Source organism: Leptinotarsa decemlineata, unplaced genomic scaffold (genome assembly GCF_025532065.1).
Source record: "Leptinotarsa decemlineata unplaced genomic scaffold, Ldec_3_MD MMD2_tig00026317_RagTag_RagTag, whole genome shotgun sequence".
In the NCBI taxonomy this organism is placed as follows: Eukaryota; Metazoa; Arthropoda; class Insecta; order Coleoptera; family Chrysomelidae; genus Leptinotarsa; species Leptinotarsa decemlineata.
In genome coordinates, this window is record NW_027412686.1 from 1007356 (window position 1) to 1026010 (window position 18655).

Sequence of the window (18655 nt, forward strand, 5' to 3'; positions counted from 1 at the left end):
AAGCCCATTTATTTAAAGTGTAAATTACAATGTTAAATTATAATTAAAATAAAATCAGATAAGGTACTGAATTACCAATTGCAACTAAGAATAGCTTAAAAGGGGTAAATTTAAAGTTTAAAAGGGGTTAATTTTAGAGTATAAAATGACAAAAAACAATGAGCGACAATAAAACATATACTACCTTAAAGTATATACTAAAACATTAACACAGTATTCCGTAATTTTAAACAAGTTAAAATATGCAATCTAATATTGTCTTATAAATTTTCAAATGGTAGTATGGAGATTGAGATGATTACGATTTTGTATTTTTCAGTGTGTTTAATCGTGCAAAAAAGTTAATGAATGTTTCAATTTTAGGCATATGGGAAGTCAAGGTGATACACAAGGATATTTTGATAATGGAAACAAAATTCCTCATAACCCCGTTGGAGTTTTATTCCGGTTCTCTCTTCAGGGAACGGCAGATCAACTTGGCGAATAATGGCTCAATACTAGTTAAAAAATTTAAGGGCCCTTTTGAAAAATTCCTTTCAGTCAATTCCAAGAAAAGACAATTGGAAGTTTCGAGCATATCTGATTCAAAAAATAGGGAACACTTTTTGACAGAATGGATTGATAAACTCCAATCTAAGTTTTTCCAGATGGAAAAGATGTGTGCGGTGGTATCTGCTTCTGTTGATATTTGTGGTGAGACTATTAGTGCTTGTGTGAAAACTAACTGGAGTTCCTTTGCTCCTGATCCAAAGAGTGCCATAGGAACCAATTTTAAGTCCACAGGGAATTTTAACATTTGGTAATGTGCTTCATGGATATGCAGAAGAATAGAATCAAGGCAAAGCGTTTAGGAAGTTTGTAATAATGACCATTCAGTCATCTGTTTTACTTATTCATTTTGAATATCGTATATTTGAGTGAATGGTCTCTCAACATGTTGTGAATATGAGTGGTTGGCTCAAGTGTTTCTCTGTTTCTTATTCTATAAAACCATGACAGATGTCGCCTAACGTGATATGTGATAAATTTGGTGCTCAATATGTTCTTAAAAATCTATTGTTGACTGATTAGAACTATGGAGTTACGTTCATTGCACATTCTTTTATTTTTGATACCTCATGATCTCGTTTAATTTAGTAACTATATAACTTTCAATATCTAGTGATGTCACCAAGATAAACACATTTACATGCTCCACTATCAATAATATGTTCACATAATGTAATTTAAATAAAAGATGTATATTTGGGAAACATTCATTTTGTGAAAAATACTTTTTTTGCTTTTATATCTCTATTAATATTCAAGAACGGAAACTCCCAGAGACAGAAAAAAATATTAACTGCCAAGAAAAACTGTGTAGAAATATGTCAGTGATACTCAGATGTTCTTTTAATACTCAAACAGGAAGAAAAGTCCATCTGAAACAATTCCTTTTCTTTTTGAACATTGAATTACATAGAGACACTATTTATGTCTCATATGTCAATGTACTTATTTTTCATGTTTATTTTTGTTTGAGACTTTTCTCATCATTTATATATTATTCAAGAAATAGGAAGCCTGAAAAATATTTTTTGACAAAAGTCTACTTCATTTGTTAAATTATGTGAGATGATTTTTCATTTAAATGGTGTTTATTTCTTACTGTCCACAAAAGTAGCAGTAAGATAATATTTTCTGTACCTTCTTCTGACTTTTTCATCAAAATTTTTCAGTCAAACCAAAAAATACTGCACTTGTTAAATAGAATTGGAGCCTCTAACATAAATTTAATCTATTTAAAACACTTTTCCCACATCAGAACACCTCAGGAAGCGATTGTATAGTGAAACACGTGTTGTGGGTTTGTAAACTATTTAGTGAAAACCTCAACACGTGTTTTGATAACCAAATTATCATCATCAGATGATAAAACTAAATTTCATAACTAATAAGCTTTTGTGCATCTGGAGGAACCAAAACCTCACATAATTAAATTAATTCCTAGTACTGATTGTGTTATTTTGTCATTGTACTATAAGTCCTAATTTATATGTAAATGACTACCTGTTACCCCTAATATACCTGTTTTCTATTCGTAATTATTACATTAGATAGTAAACAAAGGGATGTTTGAAGAGAAACCTTAGAATACAATAAAATATCAAAGTAATAATAGGGATTAATTTAATGATATGAGGTGATGATTCATCCAGATGGATATGAATTCTATAGCACAACTATAAGATTTAAGTTTTAGTCATCTGATGATGCTAACTTGGTTAGCCAAACACGTGTCAAGACTCAGTACTTTTGTTCTGATGCGAGAAAAGTGTTTTCAATTGAAAAATGATGTACATAATCAAACATAATTATAGTTCATCTTGCTCATAAAAAGTGTATTTAAAATAACACAATTTTTTTTAAGATGCCTCTCAACATTTTGGTTGATTTACATACTTTAGAATTGCCTTAAACAAAATTATTCCAATGAGGATAACATCTACCAATATAAAATAGATCTAATATTTAGAAAAACCGTTTTCCAGATGATAGTGTACATTAGTAAAAGTCACTCTCTTATCTCCGGTATCTCTAATTTTATAAATGGGTTCCCTTTTTCATCTTTAATTTTTTCTCGTGCAACTGATATTGAACATTATCAGATTGATTTTTTTTGTTATCAACTGGTATTGCCATTAGCCTCGTGTTTTTGGTAGTTTGGGCCTCGAAGCACCTACGGAGAATCAAATTACGACATATTTCATTCCACTAGATCAAGTAACTTCAATATATTTGTAGAAGGTCAATAAAACAAAAAGGTGAATAATCCATTCTATAAAAGTTATAAATGATGACAGCACTCAAGCAGATAAAAAATTGGTTAGTTCAAGAATAAGTATGGAACCAAGAGAGATTAATGAAATGGAATAACGATACAAAATATGCGTAATTGAGTGTATCATATATCAAATGATATTTTTAGTATTTATACTTGAAAACTTAAAGAAGTTTGAAAACTGTTTTAATGACTATGACAAGAAGTGTAAACATTGACATGCACAAGTGACACACATATCGAAATCAACAAGTACAGAGAACTTCAAAATACTTTTTATTTTTCCAACACTATTTTAATTTTTTATTCAAATAGGCGTATCTTGTAATACCTTGTGAGTGATAAGCAGTTTTATATCTGTTTTGAAAACCTGCAAACAAATGATAAATATGTTACTTTGAAGGTGATTGGCAATGTTTCATGATAAATTTCATTAGTTCGGTCTTCCATTGTCTGATATTGTATAAAATGATTTGAAATCCCTGAAAGAACCAATAAAAAAGAAGAATTAAAAATGACTATCTGAAAATAACAATTATATTAAGCAAAAGAAAACCTAAAATAAAATAATAGTGAAATAAAATACAATTAAAGATAGAACAATTGTTATTATACACAATCGAAACGTCGTGAAGTAACTTGGCCTGGAATATCTCAACTTTTTATTTTTATTTTTCGTTCAATTGCTCTATTTTTATTTGTATTTTATTTCCCTATTATTTCATTTCACGTTTTTTTTTTTGCTTAATATAATTGTAATTTTCAGCTAATCGTTTTAAATTCTTCTTTTTTTATTGGTTCTTTCAGGGATTTCAAATTATTTTATATAATGTCAGACAATGGAAGTCCAAACTAATGAAATTTACGTTAAATATGTGATGGAATTGGCCGATACTTGATGAAAATCCATAACGTATTAGTGTTGTCATTATGAACACGCCTGAGGAAGGTGTTGTATAGTAAAACACGTGTTGCAATTTTGTAAACTATTCAGTGAAAATCTCACAATGTGTTACTTAAATTGAAAAGTATCTTAATTTTCATAAAAATAGTATTCAAAACTTACTCTAGATTATTTCAGTTCATTCCTGACAATAATGAAGCCTATTAACAAAGCCAATTCATTTATAAGCACCTCTTTTTCTATCCATGAGTTCTGAAATGAAATGCAGTTGTCTATCGTATACTTCGAGTGTCACATATCTTCTCAAAAGCATCTTGAGTCATCATATCATGTAATCTAGTGGGCTCTTCTAAGGAACCTATGCCTATGCACCGATTTGGATAATTGACTTAAAAGAGCGTCAAAATGAAAAGTTACGTAGTGAACAATCATCTGGATGAATCTCTTATAAAGGTACCTTTTCAAAGTATCAACAGTGTTGTGGAATTGGCCGCGGTGGTAGTGCGCCCGACTCACGATCGGAAGACCGTGGGTTCGATTCCCGCTTCGACCAAATATTTTTCTAGAGAGAATTTATCTGTTTGAAGCTGGGATGATTCTGCAACTGTGTTAGGAATCACACTTAAAAGGTAAGACCTCGTTAGTCCCTAGCTCGCACAAGTTCTCAACTTTTGAGAGTTGTCGTTCGTATGGGGGCGACAGCTGATTAACGGAAAAACAGATTTTAAACAGAACAGATCACACTTAGTACTTTCTCTATTCAAATTCAAAGGGTGATGGTCACCAAGAGGTGAGAGAGGAGTTATGACAGTTGAGGTTATGATAGAAAAATTGACCTGTTTTAACATTTCTTTCTTTACAAATATGTCTTGAAAATATTTAATCTGTTTCTCATTTTCGCACATGACATGCACAGTGTATTGTGCCACTAGTTGCCTGTTCTTTTGCAAGGTATCTTGAAGTACTGTGTATTTACTGTCATCATAAGCAGTTTCCTCCCAGCCTAACACAGCCCTACAAAGGTTGTATGCTTAGGGATTCCAAAGACATGAGTATATAATTCACCTGTGATACTTCTTGTTATAGGAGTTTTTCATGGAATGGAATTAAATGATTGACTTATTACTACTTCAGAATTTTGCAGTAGAGTTGTTATCCTGATTGTATATTTAGGTCTCCATTTTTTTCATCTTTTAATATGTCATTAATATTGACTATGAGAAGTGCCCAAATATGAAAATTACATTTATGTTAATAACTTGGCAAATAATTGTGTAATAATTTCAAAAATTCTCCAGTAAGATCGCTCAGTTTAATGAACTAATGTAAAAAAAGATAGCCTGTTATCCTCAAATCAAAAATTAAGGAACTTGGTTGACTGGTATCCAACTTTTTGGGATAGATGAGTGATCTTTTTACATATGCTTTTATAAATGCTTTCTATAAAATTTTATTTTTTTTCGAAATTCTTGACAAGAATTCATGTTTTCATCATCTCAGTTAAATATTAAAAATTGAAAGTCAGGTTCTGTTATTCTTTTAACACAACTTCTTCTTTTTGATATTAATGATATTTTGGAATTCTTGATGCAGTGGCAAGCCTGTACTCGCCAGGTGTCGAGGTTATCTTTTAGATGTGGTTTGATTCTGTCTGCAGTTATTGGGTCATGATGAAAAACTCCGAAGATACTTTATGATTATAACTTGAAAAACACTTTCACTGTTGACATGCTTTATCATTTCCTGGAATTCTAAGTGTGTCTTTGAAAAATAGTGAGAACAAAGGGTCGCATGAGGAAGATATTTTCAATTTGGAGAGTTTATGTGATTAATTTCAGAGTTACAGTCTGTCATGGTTAAAGGCAGTTCCAAAAACCTGAAATGACATAAGAAGACCAGAAAACATGGTCATTCTTGACAGATATTTGATATAAAAATATTTAAAGAATTACATCTATTTTGAGTGGTTGATGTATATGTCGAAAAAGTCATTGTAATATATTTTTTTAAATATCAAAGCAACATCCACAAATGATCTAAATATTTCTCTAAATTTATTTATTCACACATGTGGGTTTTTTCATTATTTTATGTGTGTACCAAAGAACGTACAAATTATTAAATATATTTTGTAAGCTACAGTATTTACAATTATAAATTCTCCTGTACCACAGTTCTCAGTGTTAATAGAAGGAATAAATTGTTAACTGTTTCCGTAGAAATAATGACGTGAAAATTATTGTTATTTGGATGTGCAATGACAAAACTTCAACAATATCTCTTCTATCTCTTAATATATCATTGTACAGCTGATTAATGTAAATAATCCTTTTTTGACCAAGTAATAAATTGATATACATACTGATCAGTTAATTTTTTTATTAAATGGTGAGATAACTCCATTAAAAATTGAACTCATCATTGATGAGCATAATATTTTCTTTTGTTTGTTTTTGTTTTATGCAAAAAAGTATTGAATTCAAGTTGGTTAGCGATGTTATCGAAATTTCAAGATATAAATAATTCAGCAATGAATTTTTTTACTGAAGAGAGAGTTGTGTGGTAGGGTATCTGTCGGATATAATCCAACGCCCTTCGTGGTATTAGCTAGGGGAGTAGTTGAATAACTTTTTTCGAGATCAATTGCCCTAACACCAAACTGATATTTTTGCACTCGACGCGCGTTTCGCCAAAAAGTTAGCATCCTCAAGAGAAGATGCTGAGGATGCTAACTTTGTTGGCGAAACGCGCGTCGAGTGCAAAAATATCAGTTTGGTGTTAGGGCAATTATCGATCTCGAAAAAATTTATTCAACTTTCACACCAAAGGTTCCAATCTCATCGTTATAGGGGAGTAGTTGTTTTCTGATAGGCGTCAGTCCATTACACCTACTGTGTTGGTATATTCGAGACTGGCTTGAACGTTCAAAGTTCATTTCTTTAGATTTGTTTACTGCCAGTCTTCAAGCATGGCCCACTGACTAATAAGAAAGTTATATGAACACATCACATTGTATAATATCTTCCCCTGTACAATATCTGTTTCAATTCCATTACGAATTTGATGAGGAAAAGTTATTTCATTGTAATTTATTTTCCACATTTTTGAAAGTATTTTTTACAACTGGTTTGTATATTATATAACACGCCCGAGGAAGCTATTGTATAGTGAGCCATGTGTTCAGTTTTGTAAACTGTCATACTCAATATGAACACGACTGAGGGAGCTATTGTACGGTGAAACATGTGTTGCAGTTTCTTAAACTGTTCAATGAAAACCTCGGCAATAAAGTGTTACTTGAAACTGTAATAATTCAAACCAAATTGATAAAACTCAATTTCATTTTTGACAGGTTGAATGCCAACTACTCTGATCGGAGTATACCAGCATCAATCGACTATGCCCCTACTCCTATCATAATGTTGTAGCTGGCCTGGTGTCCTTCTAAGAATATTTCTTGATCACTTGTTATAGTTTGGATACATGATTATTTTGTGTGGGTCAACATGTATGCCAAACCTAAACCTTCTGGATTGGAGAATAAATAGGTGATTCACCTGTGTGTAGTAGAAAAGCGGTCGCACATGAACTATTGCAGTGTTTAGACGATATGGTGACGAATATTTGCTAGAGTCAGAAAATTATGAATATCCCTCCGAATCGAAAGCATAAAGTAATTCAGTTGTTAGGAAATCTTCCAGATTCTTTGAGAATACTAATCCAGTTTCGACTGATATGCAAAAGAAATTTCAGTGGGCAAAAACAGGTACATTGAGGCAGTTTACCTTCAATAAAAATCAAGAACTGTTAGTACCGGTTCCTCTCACAAGCAGACTTTTAGATTTTTCAATACTTATAATTAATAACACGTTTTTATCTCAGGTTGCAGATCAGATAAATGATTATGCTATTGCAGTTTTTCTCAGCAGTAGAAGTTAACATATCACAAATTGGAAGCAACTGACTATTCCAAAATTAGCAATTTTTGTAGGTTTGCACTTTCATATAGAAACTATTCAACTTGCAGATGTAAATGACTACTGGAAAAGGACCCACCTTCAATTTACCAATTTTTAGAAAATGAAGTTTGAAGGTCCGCATGTATGAAGATTCATCAGATGAATAAGGCGGTACTGGACGTACAACCAAAGTAGTTCTTCATTTACTTGAAGAAAAGTTAGGTCAAGGGCACGCGGTATACCTTGACAAATTCAACAGTGTTGACTTAGCAACAAGGCTGCTGGAAAATGACACCTGCTGTACTGGAACCCTAAGAAGTATACATAAGTGCAATCCACAAGAAGTCATGAAAGCGAAATTAAAACGAGGAGAAAACGAATCTAGGTTCCCTAACGAATGGATTTCATATTGAAAAATGTTTCTTCCATGCTCCTTCAGCCTTATTTCCATGGATCTTTTGGTGGTTCCGATGTATATCTTCCCATTGGAAGCACCAAAAGACGACAGGTAGGAAAGGGTCGACAAATGTTGAAACTGTTACCTAATTCAAATACAGGTATTAGCACACCAAACTACATGAGTCAACATGAACACGCTTTACGCAGCCGTAATATCCACTCATTGGAGATAAGTCAAGATGTATAAAACTGTGAAGAAGCTAGCCACTTGCGTCAGCGAAACGTCAGGAAGAAATTCCAAAAATCGACGGCCTTCGAATCCGAAAAATAGTGACACTGAAAACCTACTGCCTTTCAAAAATTTGAAAAACCACAAATGAAATGAAAAAAGGAAAAACTGCAACCAAACGAGGATCTAGAAAAGAATGCTAAATATGCAGGCAAAACAAAATAAGGAAACAAATCAAATTTGAATGCAAACAATACCCGTTTTAAAGTATGAAGTGCTTGAATACTATCATAAAAAGAAATAGTTTTTGTTAGTCTGGTGTTTCCTATTTGTTTTGCCTTGAGCAAACTCAATTGTTTTGATTTTATTGATTACTTATTGCAAACCAAACATGTTTTTCCTTTTGTATATACAAAATCTTGTTACCAGTTCAGTTTTTGGCGATTCCTTATATTTTTCCTTTGAGAAAATTTATTTTTTATGAGAATTTACACATAAACCAAATATGTTTTTTGTATACCTTTATAATATCAGTTTAGTTCTTCTATATTTCTTATATGACAATAAAAGTTTTTTACCTAATTACATGTGAATTGTTCATATTACTAAAATGAATAACACCTCCGATGGCAGTGTTCCGCATCCCGTGAAAATATTGATGTTTGACGCCAACACCTCAATGGTAGTATATTTGGTCCCTATAATTTTGAACAAAAAAAAATCGACAAAGATAATAGAACTATTACTAACATGATTTATGACTTAAAAAACTAGAAAAATATGTAAAATAAAAAGACAAATATAACTATTATTTGAATTGAATCCTCGGAAGTACCTAGAAGATCCCTTTATCCTTCATTATTCTCTTCGTTAATGAATTCAGATTCGTAATTTGATTCCAGATATATATGAAACCAATATCATTATTTCTCTCAAGGTACACCTCCTTCCCCACCTCATCAGTTTCAGTTTGTGGTAACGGTCCGTCATGAGACCTTGATTCTTGATTGTACCCAACACAGATTATGTGCTGCAACATATGCAGTAGAGAAATAGCAAAATGTTCTGATGTGAAAATCTCACAATAAAGTGTTTTTTGTATACGTTATAAATAAATATAATGAAATATAACAACTACAAGGCAGAAATCTTAGCCTGACTAATGCAGAAAGTCGCTGTATTTGTCTCACTTCGTCTTTTCAGAATCCGCAATTTCTCAGACCAAATACCATTTACAAGAATGGCACCACCGCGCCTTTCGTATGTGTCCGAGCTTCAAGGGGAAGGCTTGACTGGAACTTGTCTAAGGCACGATACACTCATAACGGAATGCCGACGCGCATCTCTGTCCGCTCTGTCCTGACTTGTGACGTCACTGCGAAGCACGGAGCAGACAACGCACAATTCATTAGAAGGAGAATGACTTATGTGAAGTTAGCGTCGGGCGCCAGCCCTCAAATCTAGCGCCCACCCCCCACTCTTGAGTTCGATTTACACAGCACATATAACGGACTGGTATTATGAGGATGACTTTGATGGGCTTTCGATTCGAATATACCTATTAGTTTCAACTTATCACAGGGTAACTTTACATCAATTGAATTAATAACACAAAATGTATTCATACCAGGTAAAAATATGTTTAGATATTGAAAAGCTAGGTAGGTCGGTAGGTACCAAATAATGCCGGTATTGGGCTAAATGGGGTTCACTTCTACGGACTATACTAAAACCAATAATGATTGAGAGTAGAAGTAAGCCCAGTTGACAGCAAATCGGGGGCGTGCTTATTAATTTTTGAGAGGGTTAAGAATGAAAGAACAATTCTTAGTACAATTAGTTGAAATATTCATACACATTTTTTATTTATTTCATTAAAACTTTGCAATATCGTAATTTACCTAATCGTTGTAGTCATTAGGTGGGCCTTATGAAAACGGAGTAATAATCGTGGTAATTATAGTAGGTACCAAATAAATTAACAATATTAATAAAAAACACAATATATATATATATATATATATATATATATATATATATATATATATTTATATATATATATATATATATATATATATATATATATATATATATATATATATATATATATATGTATACATATAACTTTTTTTCACTATTGGGTTGCAGCAATTGATAAGTGAACTCTTTATAACTATTCTCAAGCTTTCGAGTAACTTAAACTCATCGTCAGGGGTACTAGAAAATACAAATTACAAATTTTTGATAATAGAATATAATATAAATGTAAATGTACAAATTTTCGTCTAATCTTCAACCTCAGATTCGTCAGTGTTGCTACCGCTATCATCAAAGTGAATTATGATTGGTTCAATATTGTGTTCAATACGGTTGTCTACGTCCCACATTTTTTGCTCCTCTTTTAAAACATGCTGCATGCATTTATTCCAATCTTCTGCAGAAACAGTTCGAATAGCTTCTTGTAGGTGATGTTGCACGTCCACTAATTCAAATGTTCTGTTTTCTCGTGCCACATATTCTTTTACTTGTGCCCAGATTAATTCTATTGGGTTTAATTCGCAGTGGTATGGTGGTAACCTTAAAACTGTAATTCCACGACTTAACGCCATTTCATCCACTGCGAATTTTTTATATTTGTCTGTGTGTAATTTTATTAGCAGAAGTAGTTCTGCGTTTAAACTATCTTTGTTATATTGGATGTTCTTATTAGTTAACCATTCTTGAATTGCTGCTTTTTTCCATGATTGTTTCGGTAATGGTTCTAAATGTCGACTATGGTATGGGGCATTGTCCATGACGATGACAGACCCAGGTTCCAAAAGTTGAATGAGGCCTTCAAACCATTTTTCAAACACCTCCGCATTCATCTCTTCATGATAGTTGCCTGTTTTCTTAGATTTGAATATTAATTCACCATTTGGTAAAAATCCACTGTCGCTTCCTATATGCGTAACTATCAGACGACTACCTTTTCCAGATGGCTTTTATAACCCAACTAACAAACCTTCAATAAAGGCTTGTCGTGCACTTGTTATATTACCATCCTGCCATACTTTTTTGACCGTATGTCCTTGGTTAACCCATGTCTCGTCCATGAAGTACAATTTTTTTTGAGCTTCCGAAATTCGTCAATTTTTCTTATATAGTTTCTTTTCCATGCTATTTCTTCTTGACGTTCAATGAGAATGCTTTTCCTGTCAACTTTTCCGTACGTAAATTTCATTTCGTGTACAAGTTTCCTAAAAGTTTCTTTACCCATTTTTGGGACCAATTCATGATCGCTAAGTGCCTCCAGAACTGTTTGTAGTGTGGGCAGCTCATTTCTGAAAAAGAAACTGTGAATAGTTCTGCGTATACTGGTTTTGGCTTCTTCATCAACTGTGATTTTTTTTCGTCCGCTACTAGTTTTTGGCGTTTGTACGTCCCCATGAATTTCTGCTTCTCTTAGTATTTTGTAAATCGATGATTTTGGTACACCGGTATAATCAGAGCACATATCAACTAATTTATCTTTTGTAATTGTGGAACTTAATGATGTAGAAATGCCCGGTTGGTTATTCGGAGGTACACACGTAGAATTACAGCACATATGCACAAAATCATCTTTTGGTCGCTGATGATCTCTTTCAAGACAGTGAAATACTCGCAGTACAATTTGTTTTTCTCTTACTGACCGAGAATCCGACCGTTTTACCTTTTTCGACGTGGAAGGCCCGACCATGTCTCCCATTTTTTGAGTAGTTTGAGAACGGTGTAGAAATATAATTATGTAACGCTTAAACACTTATTAGCACTATTATTTTCACCAATTGTTATCACAACACGTCGATTGCTGACTAACTTAACTGTAAAACGTACAATTCACGCTGTATAATTCACTAACCAATGATACGCTCATGGCTGCAAGTACATTAGTGCGGACTGCAACGATGAGATGGAAGTTACGGTGAAGTGACAAAGACAGAAATATCGTTGCGTACAGCGTTGCCACTAGTTGTAATAAATATCTAACACTATACAGAAAATAATGAATTTTAACTGATCAGTAATCAGGAAATGTATAAGTATTACTCATTACAAGCTCATTACTAATTTTTGTCATAAATAATACCTTTTAATCGTACTAGTATTGTGTATTATCTATAATTTGCCACAACCTACAACTCTACTGCTTACTATATTTTGATTCTGCTATAAACTGGTAACGTAAAATTTAGATATGACAACGCGCTTTACTCTCAATCATTATTGGTTTTACTATAATATTTTGTCTCCAAAAGCGAAGTTTTGGGACTGATTTTCAAATGATGTAAAATACTGAGAGTATAGAGTAGTGTGAAATTCAAATTTTTTCACTACATCATAATAACGGCAGCATTGCTGAAATGCCGTCCAACCCTAAGAATTAATATTAATATTTTTTAAAATCAGATGTTTGTGGCGGATTTTGATGTAGTGTGAAATGTTTGGAATATGGAGTACTGCCACAATTCAGTTTTTCAGTTCTTCAAGATATCGACAACGTTGCTAAAATGGCTTTTATCCATATACACTATTATTATTATTTTCTGAAAACGGTTATTTGTGACGGATTTCGACGTAGTGCAAAATGTTGAGGATATGAACTACTGTAACTATTCACTTTTTCAGTTCTTCAAAATATCGGCAACATTGCTAAAATGGCGTTTATCCATATAGACTATTATTATTATTTTCTGAAAACGGTTCTTTGTGACGGATTTCGACGTAGTGCAAAATGTTGAGGATATGAAGTACTATAACTATCCACTTTTTCAGTTCTTCAAAATATCGGCAACATTGCTAAAATGGCGTTTATCCATACACACTATTATTATTATTTTCTGAAAACGGTTCTTTGTGACGGATTTCGACGTAGTGCAAAATGTTGAGGATATGAAGTACTGTAACTATCCACTTTTTCATTTCTTCAAAATATCGACAACATTGCTAAAATGGCGTTTATCCATATAGACTATTATTATTATTGTTTTCTGAAAACGGTTTTTCGTGACGGATTGTGACGTAGTGCGAAATGTTGAGGATATAAAGTACTGGAAGTATCCAGTGTTTCAGTTCTTCAAAATATTGGCATCGTTGCCAAACTGTCAGTTTTTGTTAAATATTTTCGAAATACTCTAGAAAAATAGACTATAAGACTTATTCGAAGTCAAATGACTCCCAACATTATTTGTATAAAGATGGAGAAATAGAAAGCCAAAACCTTTCTTTCCCAAAAATTAATATCTTCTTTAAGTATACCCCTTTTCAATTCAAAGAAGAAAATCTATTGCAATAGTGTTCTTACGATTATAGCGTATTTGAAATTTATAATTAAATTCAGTATAGTATTCAAAGCATATTTGTGACAGACATACTTTATTCTAGTTACTATACTACTATACATATCGGCATAGTGGACAGAGTTCCTCAAATTCAAAGTACTGTTTGAAACAATTTGGTTCAATGATTCTTTTACAGCGTTTGCAACTAAAAACTTGTTTCAAATTGTCAACATATCTTCCACAAATTAAACAATATCTTTCCATATTCTCTGATTTCTTCAGTAGATACGCCTTAAGATATGAACGATAATTATCAGGGTTGAAAGATATATTCAACTCTTTCCGATTTATATAATACAACTTATGTAGTGTAAAACGAAAATTCCACAATTGTACGAATCAGTTTGCTGTGAGTGTGTTTCGTTGATGACTTTGAAATCAGACAAGTCATATTGTTACGGCGTATGCTTATTTAGTGTTTTAATTAATAAATGTACAAAACTTATTAAATATCTCGTACCTTTGTTGTTTTGTTGAACCATAAGGATCAATAAATGAAAAAGTTCCCTTCAGATAATCAATAATTATCATTGTGAAGTGTTTATTATGCAAAATGGGGATAAGATTCACTTTACTTCGATATTTTTAAACAAATCATCTTTGAAAAAATCGATTTCCAGTGTGTTCAGTTGGAATAAGAACAAATCCGTTTTGAATATACTCCAAATTTCCACAGTTGGATCTGGTTTTTCGGAGTAAATCAGATCAGAGATTATGAAAAATACAGTATTAGATATATACAAATATTTATTCAAGGTCAAATAATCCTCAATTATTAAGTTAAATGTGCAGTCATATCTAGCGATGACATAGTTTCCTAAGTCATCAGAAGGTATATAATGATCTGGTTTACGTTTAAGGGTCTTTATCCCTGAAAAAAAAGGAGTCAGAAACGATTTTTCTTATTCTGATTGAGGAAAGATTGTATGAGTGTATAAAGGAAAAATAATAAAAAAAATATTTTTCGAATATTAGATGAATAAAAAGTATTCTTTCTCTCATTTTTGGGCATTTTTCTTCAATTCCACCATCAAAACTGACGAATATTTTGGTGTTATTCCATTTCGGTATTGAAGCCTATCATTTTCTCAGTTAAACGACTTTCTCATTTTTCTTTTTAATGTTTCCTTTATTTTGTTATTAATTTAATAAGAATGTGTTATTTACACGAATTTGATTTCCTTGCATTATGCCTTTCGAAATGGGAAATATCAAATTTGATCAAAGTCAACTAATAAAGTTTTGCTTCAGCCGTCGACTAGTGAAAACTAATTATTACTTTTGAATCTGGAGTCAGGATAGTAGATGAATTTCTTTTAAATGACACGCCCGTCAGGTAGCTCCTCCCACACGTCTGGTGAGGGAGAGAGAGAGAGTATCATAGAGCCATTGTAAAATGTAGCACAGGGTCGGATTGGGAATAGGAAAAGATAAAAGTCATTCTGACCGAACGAAAGATTGAAATATTAAAATTTCTACAATAACCAGATAGTTTTCAACTTACCTATCTGTATGTTTGCGTGTGTACACGTTTGTATCAAATCTTGCAAGTCTAATATCTTCCGAATGGCTTGAAATTTTTAAAGGTATTCATTACTAGGGACAAAACTTCATGATATTTTCATATTAAGTGCAATTTCACCCGATCTTCATCTTGAATTCGTTAAGTTTGACAAAAGATTCATAATCTCTGACCCCGAAAACTTCCTTATAGCAAGTCAAATCGGGCCCTAATCACAAATCTCGTCCGCATCTTGAATTTATCAATTTTGATAAAAGATTCATAATTTTCAAATAATCTGCAATTTTCGTGCAAACTTTGAGATCAACACGAAAACGAACATGCTTTAATCTAAAATGTAATTTGGAAGAACGAACACGTCGGCGAATAAAGTTCGGCCCTGGAATACCCCGGCCTGGTCAAGTTAGAATTAGGGAGGAGTTTGTATTTATTTCATTGGGTGAAATCGCACTGCCATCTGGCGGTATACGTTTTCGTAACTAAAGGCTAAAGACACTTAAGAGCATTGGGCATAATTTCATTTTTTTGTAACTTATGGAAAGGTTTCACATCGAAATGTCCACTACAAATGGGACAATAATATACAACGTCTGGGGAATCTAAAGGGCACGTAAATTCAAATATTCTTTTGTCGCAATCGAATTGTATCCATCTTGTGCAAAGCTCGCAACAAACCCAATTTGTATTCTGCTGCCCTTCAAATTGGCCGCACAAAGGACAAAAATTCATATAACATCAGATGAAAATTTCAACAAGATAAGTGATTTTCACAATATTCTTTCATTCGTAATGGTTCAGAAAGTGAGTCAGTACTGAAAGTTTCAGAAGTGATAATATCTAACTGAAATAAAATGTGAATGCTGGCCTCGAAAGCACACTGAACTGGTATAACATCTTGTTTGTTAAATTTTCATCCAGTTTCATCAATTTTTTTGAAAGTAGCAGATATTCTTTGCTCTCAATATCCGTGTTTCCGTATGGATTGAATATGTCCAATGTTTTATTTTTGAAATTAATGTCAGAAGAATCTATTTTTCATCAAGAAAGTGAAACGGAATGAAAGTTTTTTTTAAAAGGCAAAATTTTACCTAATATCATATTTTTCTCCAATTCATAAAATGAAGTGGCGCAGGGCCATACAGCTTACATCTGACTGTTTTTTATTTTTTGTTATTATAATCGCAGCTAAAGTATTCATTAATTTTGGAGAAAGTATTCGGGATAAGTCATTGTATTTCAAAACATTGAAGTCCTCCGATGATCTATCTCCTTTCACAAACTCATAAAATCCAATGTAGTACGAAAATGTTTCGAATATTTTATAATATTGACAGTCGTTCACCAAGTTATTTTCTAGAATATCCAATGAGATCATTTTATTTTCCGTGTTACTAACTGCCTGCGTAGATTTATAAGATGGTAAATATTTGAGATATCTACCAGAGAAGAAGGTAAATTTGGCCTTTGGCTGTCTGTTCCATTGTTCTTCAGCAGATCTGCAGAATCATCATCCGAAACAATGAACTGGTTACTTCTGGGGACTGTAGATAGTTTATGTTTCGATATACCTAGGTCAATTTCGGTGAAAACCTTCAAGTGTGACCTCTCTTTTTTCTTATGAAAGTAGTGGGTTTGAGATCCCTGGCTCCTTTCAATATATCTGTTTTGAGAAAACCAAACCATCGTTCTATTAAAGCGTTGCTCAGTCTTTTCTTGGTAACGACTGCTGACCACAAAGGAATAGTCCCATATATCTATCCAAGACGATTTCTAATTAGGAAGGACAATAAAAATCATTTTTATTGTAATTGTTTTTCGTTATATATGTCGATTATATATGTCCAAAAACAATTTATAAAAAGGGGATTTTTTTCTTAAACTTTTTTGATTGAGCAGATTTTCACTCGATTTACTTGTAGTTACCGAAATCTCTTGGGCTTCAAGACAATCTAAAGAATCCATTTTAGATATAATTTCATCAAGTACGTCGTTTTGATATTCCGATGGTAATATTATAGTTATATTTTTAAACCATTCACTTGTTTCCTTGAGATCAGTTATATTGAACGCCATTGCGAAAAATGTTTTAATATTGTTCCTTATTCGCTTATTTTCAATTGTTTTGGTATTTTCATCAATCAATTGAAATACATTTTTTATGAAATGAGCGCAACATAAATACAACTTGGTTTTCTTTGAGGGAAAGTGTTTCTTTGTTTGGAGATAGTCGAAGCATAAGTTCAAATAAATTATCTAATTGCATATTATTAAACGCTTTCGAAGCCGCGTTCAAATTCGCGAAACTAAAGTCGCTGACAAACACTTCAAATATTGGCCATGCTTTTTTCTCCTGGCAGAATTTCTTGAATTTTACAAATAATTCGTAAATTGCAAGTGTATCATGTTCGCATGATATCATTTCCAGAATAGGACAGATGTTTTTTTCTGGTAAACTAACAACGCCACAATAATATAATATTTTTTTATCGTCGTTTTTATTATAATCCACAACTGCCCCTGTGGCATCAAAATGGAAAACTTTACTAGTAGAAGTCTTCGCAATCTCTAGTTGTTGTGAACTGAACATTTTAACGTTCAACGGAGAACAGACTTGTTTGACAAAATTGAAATGATCCTTTTTATACAATATGAGATCGACCATATCATCTTCATGTCTCCTAAGACTATTTTGTGTTTCACTGCGGATTTTACGGACTACTTCCTCTGATTTGATATCCTGCAATTGACCTCGCCGAATGGCAGATTTATCGGCTTTCAAAATTGTTTTTTTTTTCAGAGGGCTTCATGGTCCTCTTCATGGTCCTCTATTTTTCAAATATTTTGTTCTATAGAAGGCAACATTACAACTATTATTAACATACTTTCCCAACTGGTTTCGGAAAAAATATGGATAATATTTTTTAGACAGTTGTCCTTCATTACTTATAGTGTTCCATTGTTGATTATTGATGTAGAACTTGCCTTCGAGAAAGTTGCATTTTGAATAATCGCTTCTTTTTATATTTTTATGCTTAAATGGATTGGTATTTTTGCTATTATGTGGAAGGACCCGATTATTCTCGAATGGTTTCTTTATGTTAAAACTGACAATTGAAAGTGACGAATCTGTTACGTTTTCCAAAGTGGAAATTGTATTTAAGCTGATCGAAGATTCGGTGAAAAGGCTTCTGCAGGTAGGAGGAGAGGTATCATTCTTAATTTTTCTATCATTATTTCTTTTACTTTCCATTTGATTATTATTGTTTTAGCCCTTCTTGCTGAAATCTAAGAGTTTTGATTCTGAACTGAATGATAAAGTAAAATGATCCCCGTCATTATTGATATTGTTCAATTTTTTTTTCTGAGGGTGTAGAATGTTGAGATACTATATTTTTCTTTCAGTTTCTGGATCACTCCATTATCAGAAATATGACCTACCAAATCCTCATCCTAAGGTT

The 18655-nt window shown here is 32.5% G+C and overlaps 1 protein-coding gene and 1 long non-coding RNA gene across 2 annotated transcripts in view; one reads left to right on the forward strand and one right to left on the reverse strand.

The window, feature by feature from the left end:
- oxt (Xylosyltransferase oxt) overlaps nucleotides 1–1090 on the forward strand; it is a 22789-nt gene extending 21699 nt beyond the window's left edge. Inside the window, exon 7 of the mRNA XM_023169451.2 lies at nucleotides 364–1090. Coding sequence (XP_023025219.1) covers nucleotides 364–803 — 440 coding nt within the window. The 3' untranslated portion in view covers nucleotides 804–1090. The remainder of the gene's footprint in view (nucleotides 1–363) is intronic.
- Nucleotides 619–10351, reverse strand: LOC141485378 (uncharacterized). Its single transcript, XR_012467163.1, has 2 exons — nucleotides 8833–10351; nucleotides 619–2719 (listed from the first exon to the last, which is right to left on the reverse strand). It is a non-coding gene; the product is annotated as an uncharacterized lncRNA (long non-coding RNA).
- Between the last annotated feature and the right edge of the window lie 8304 nt (nucleotides 10352–18655).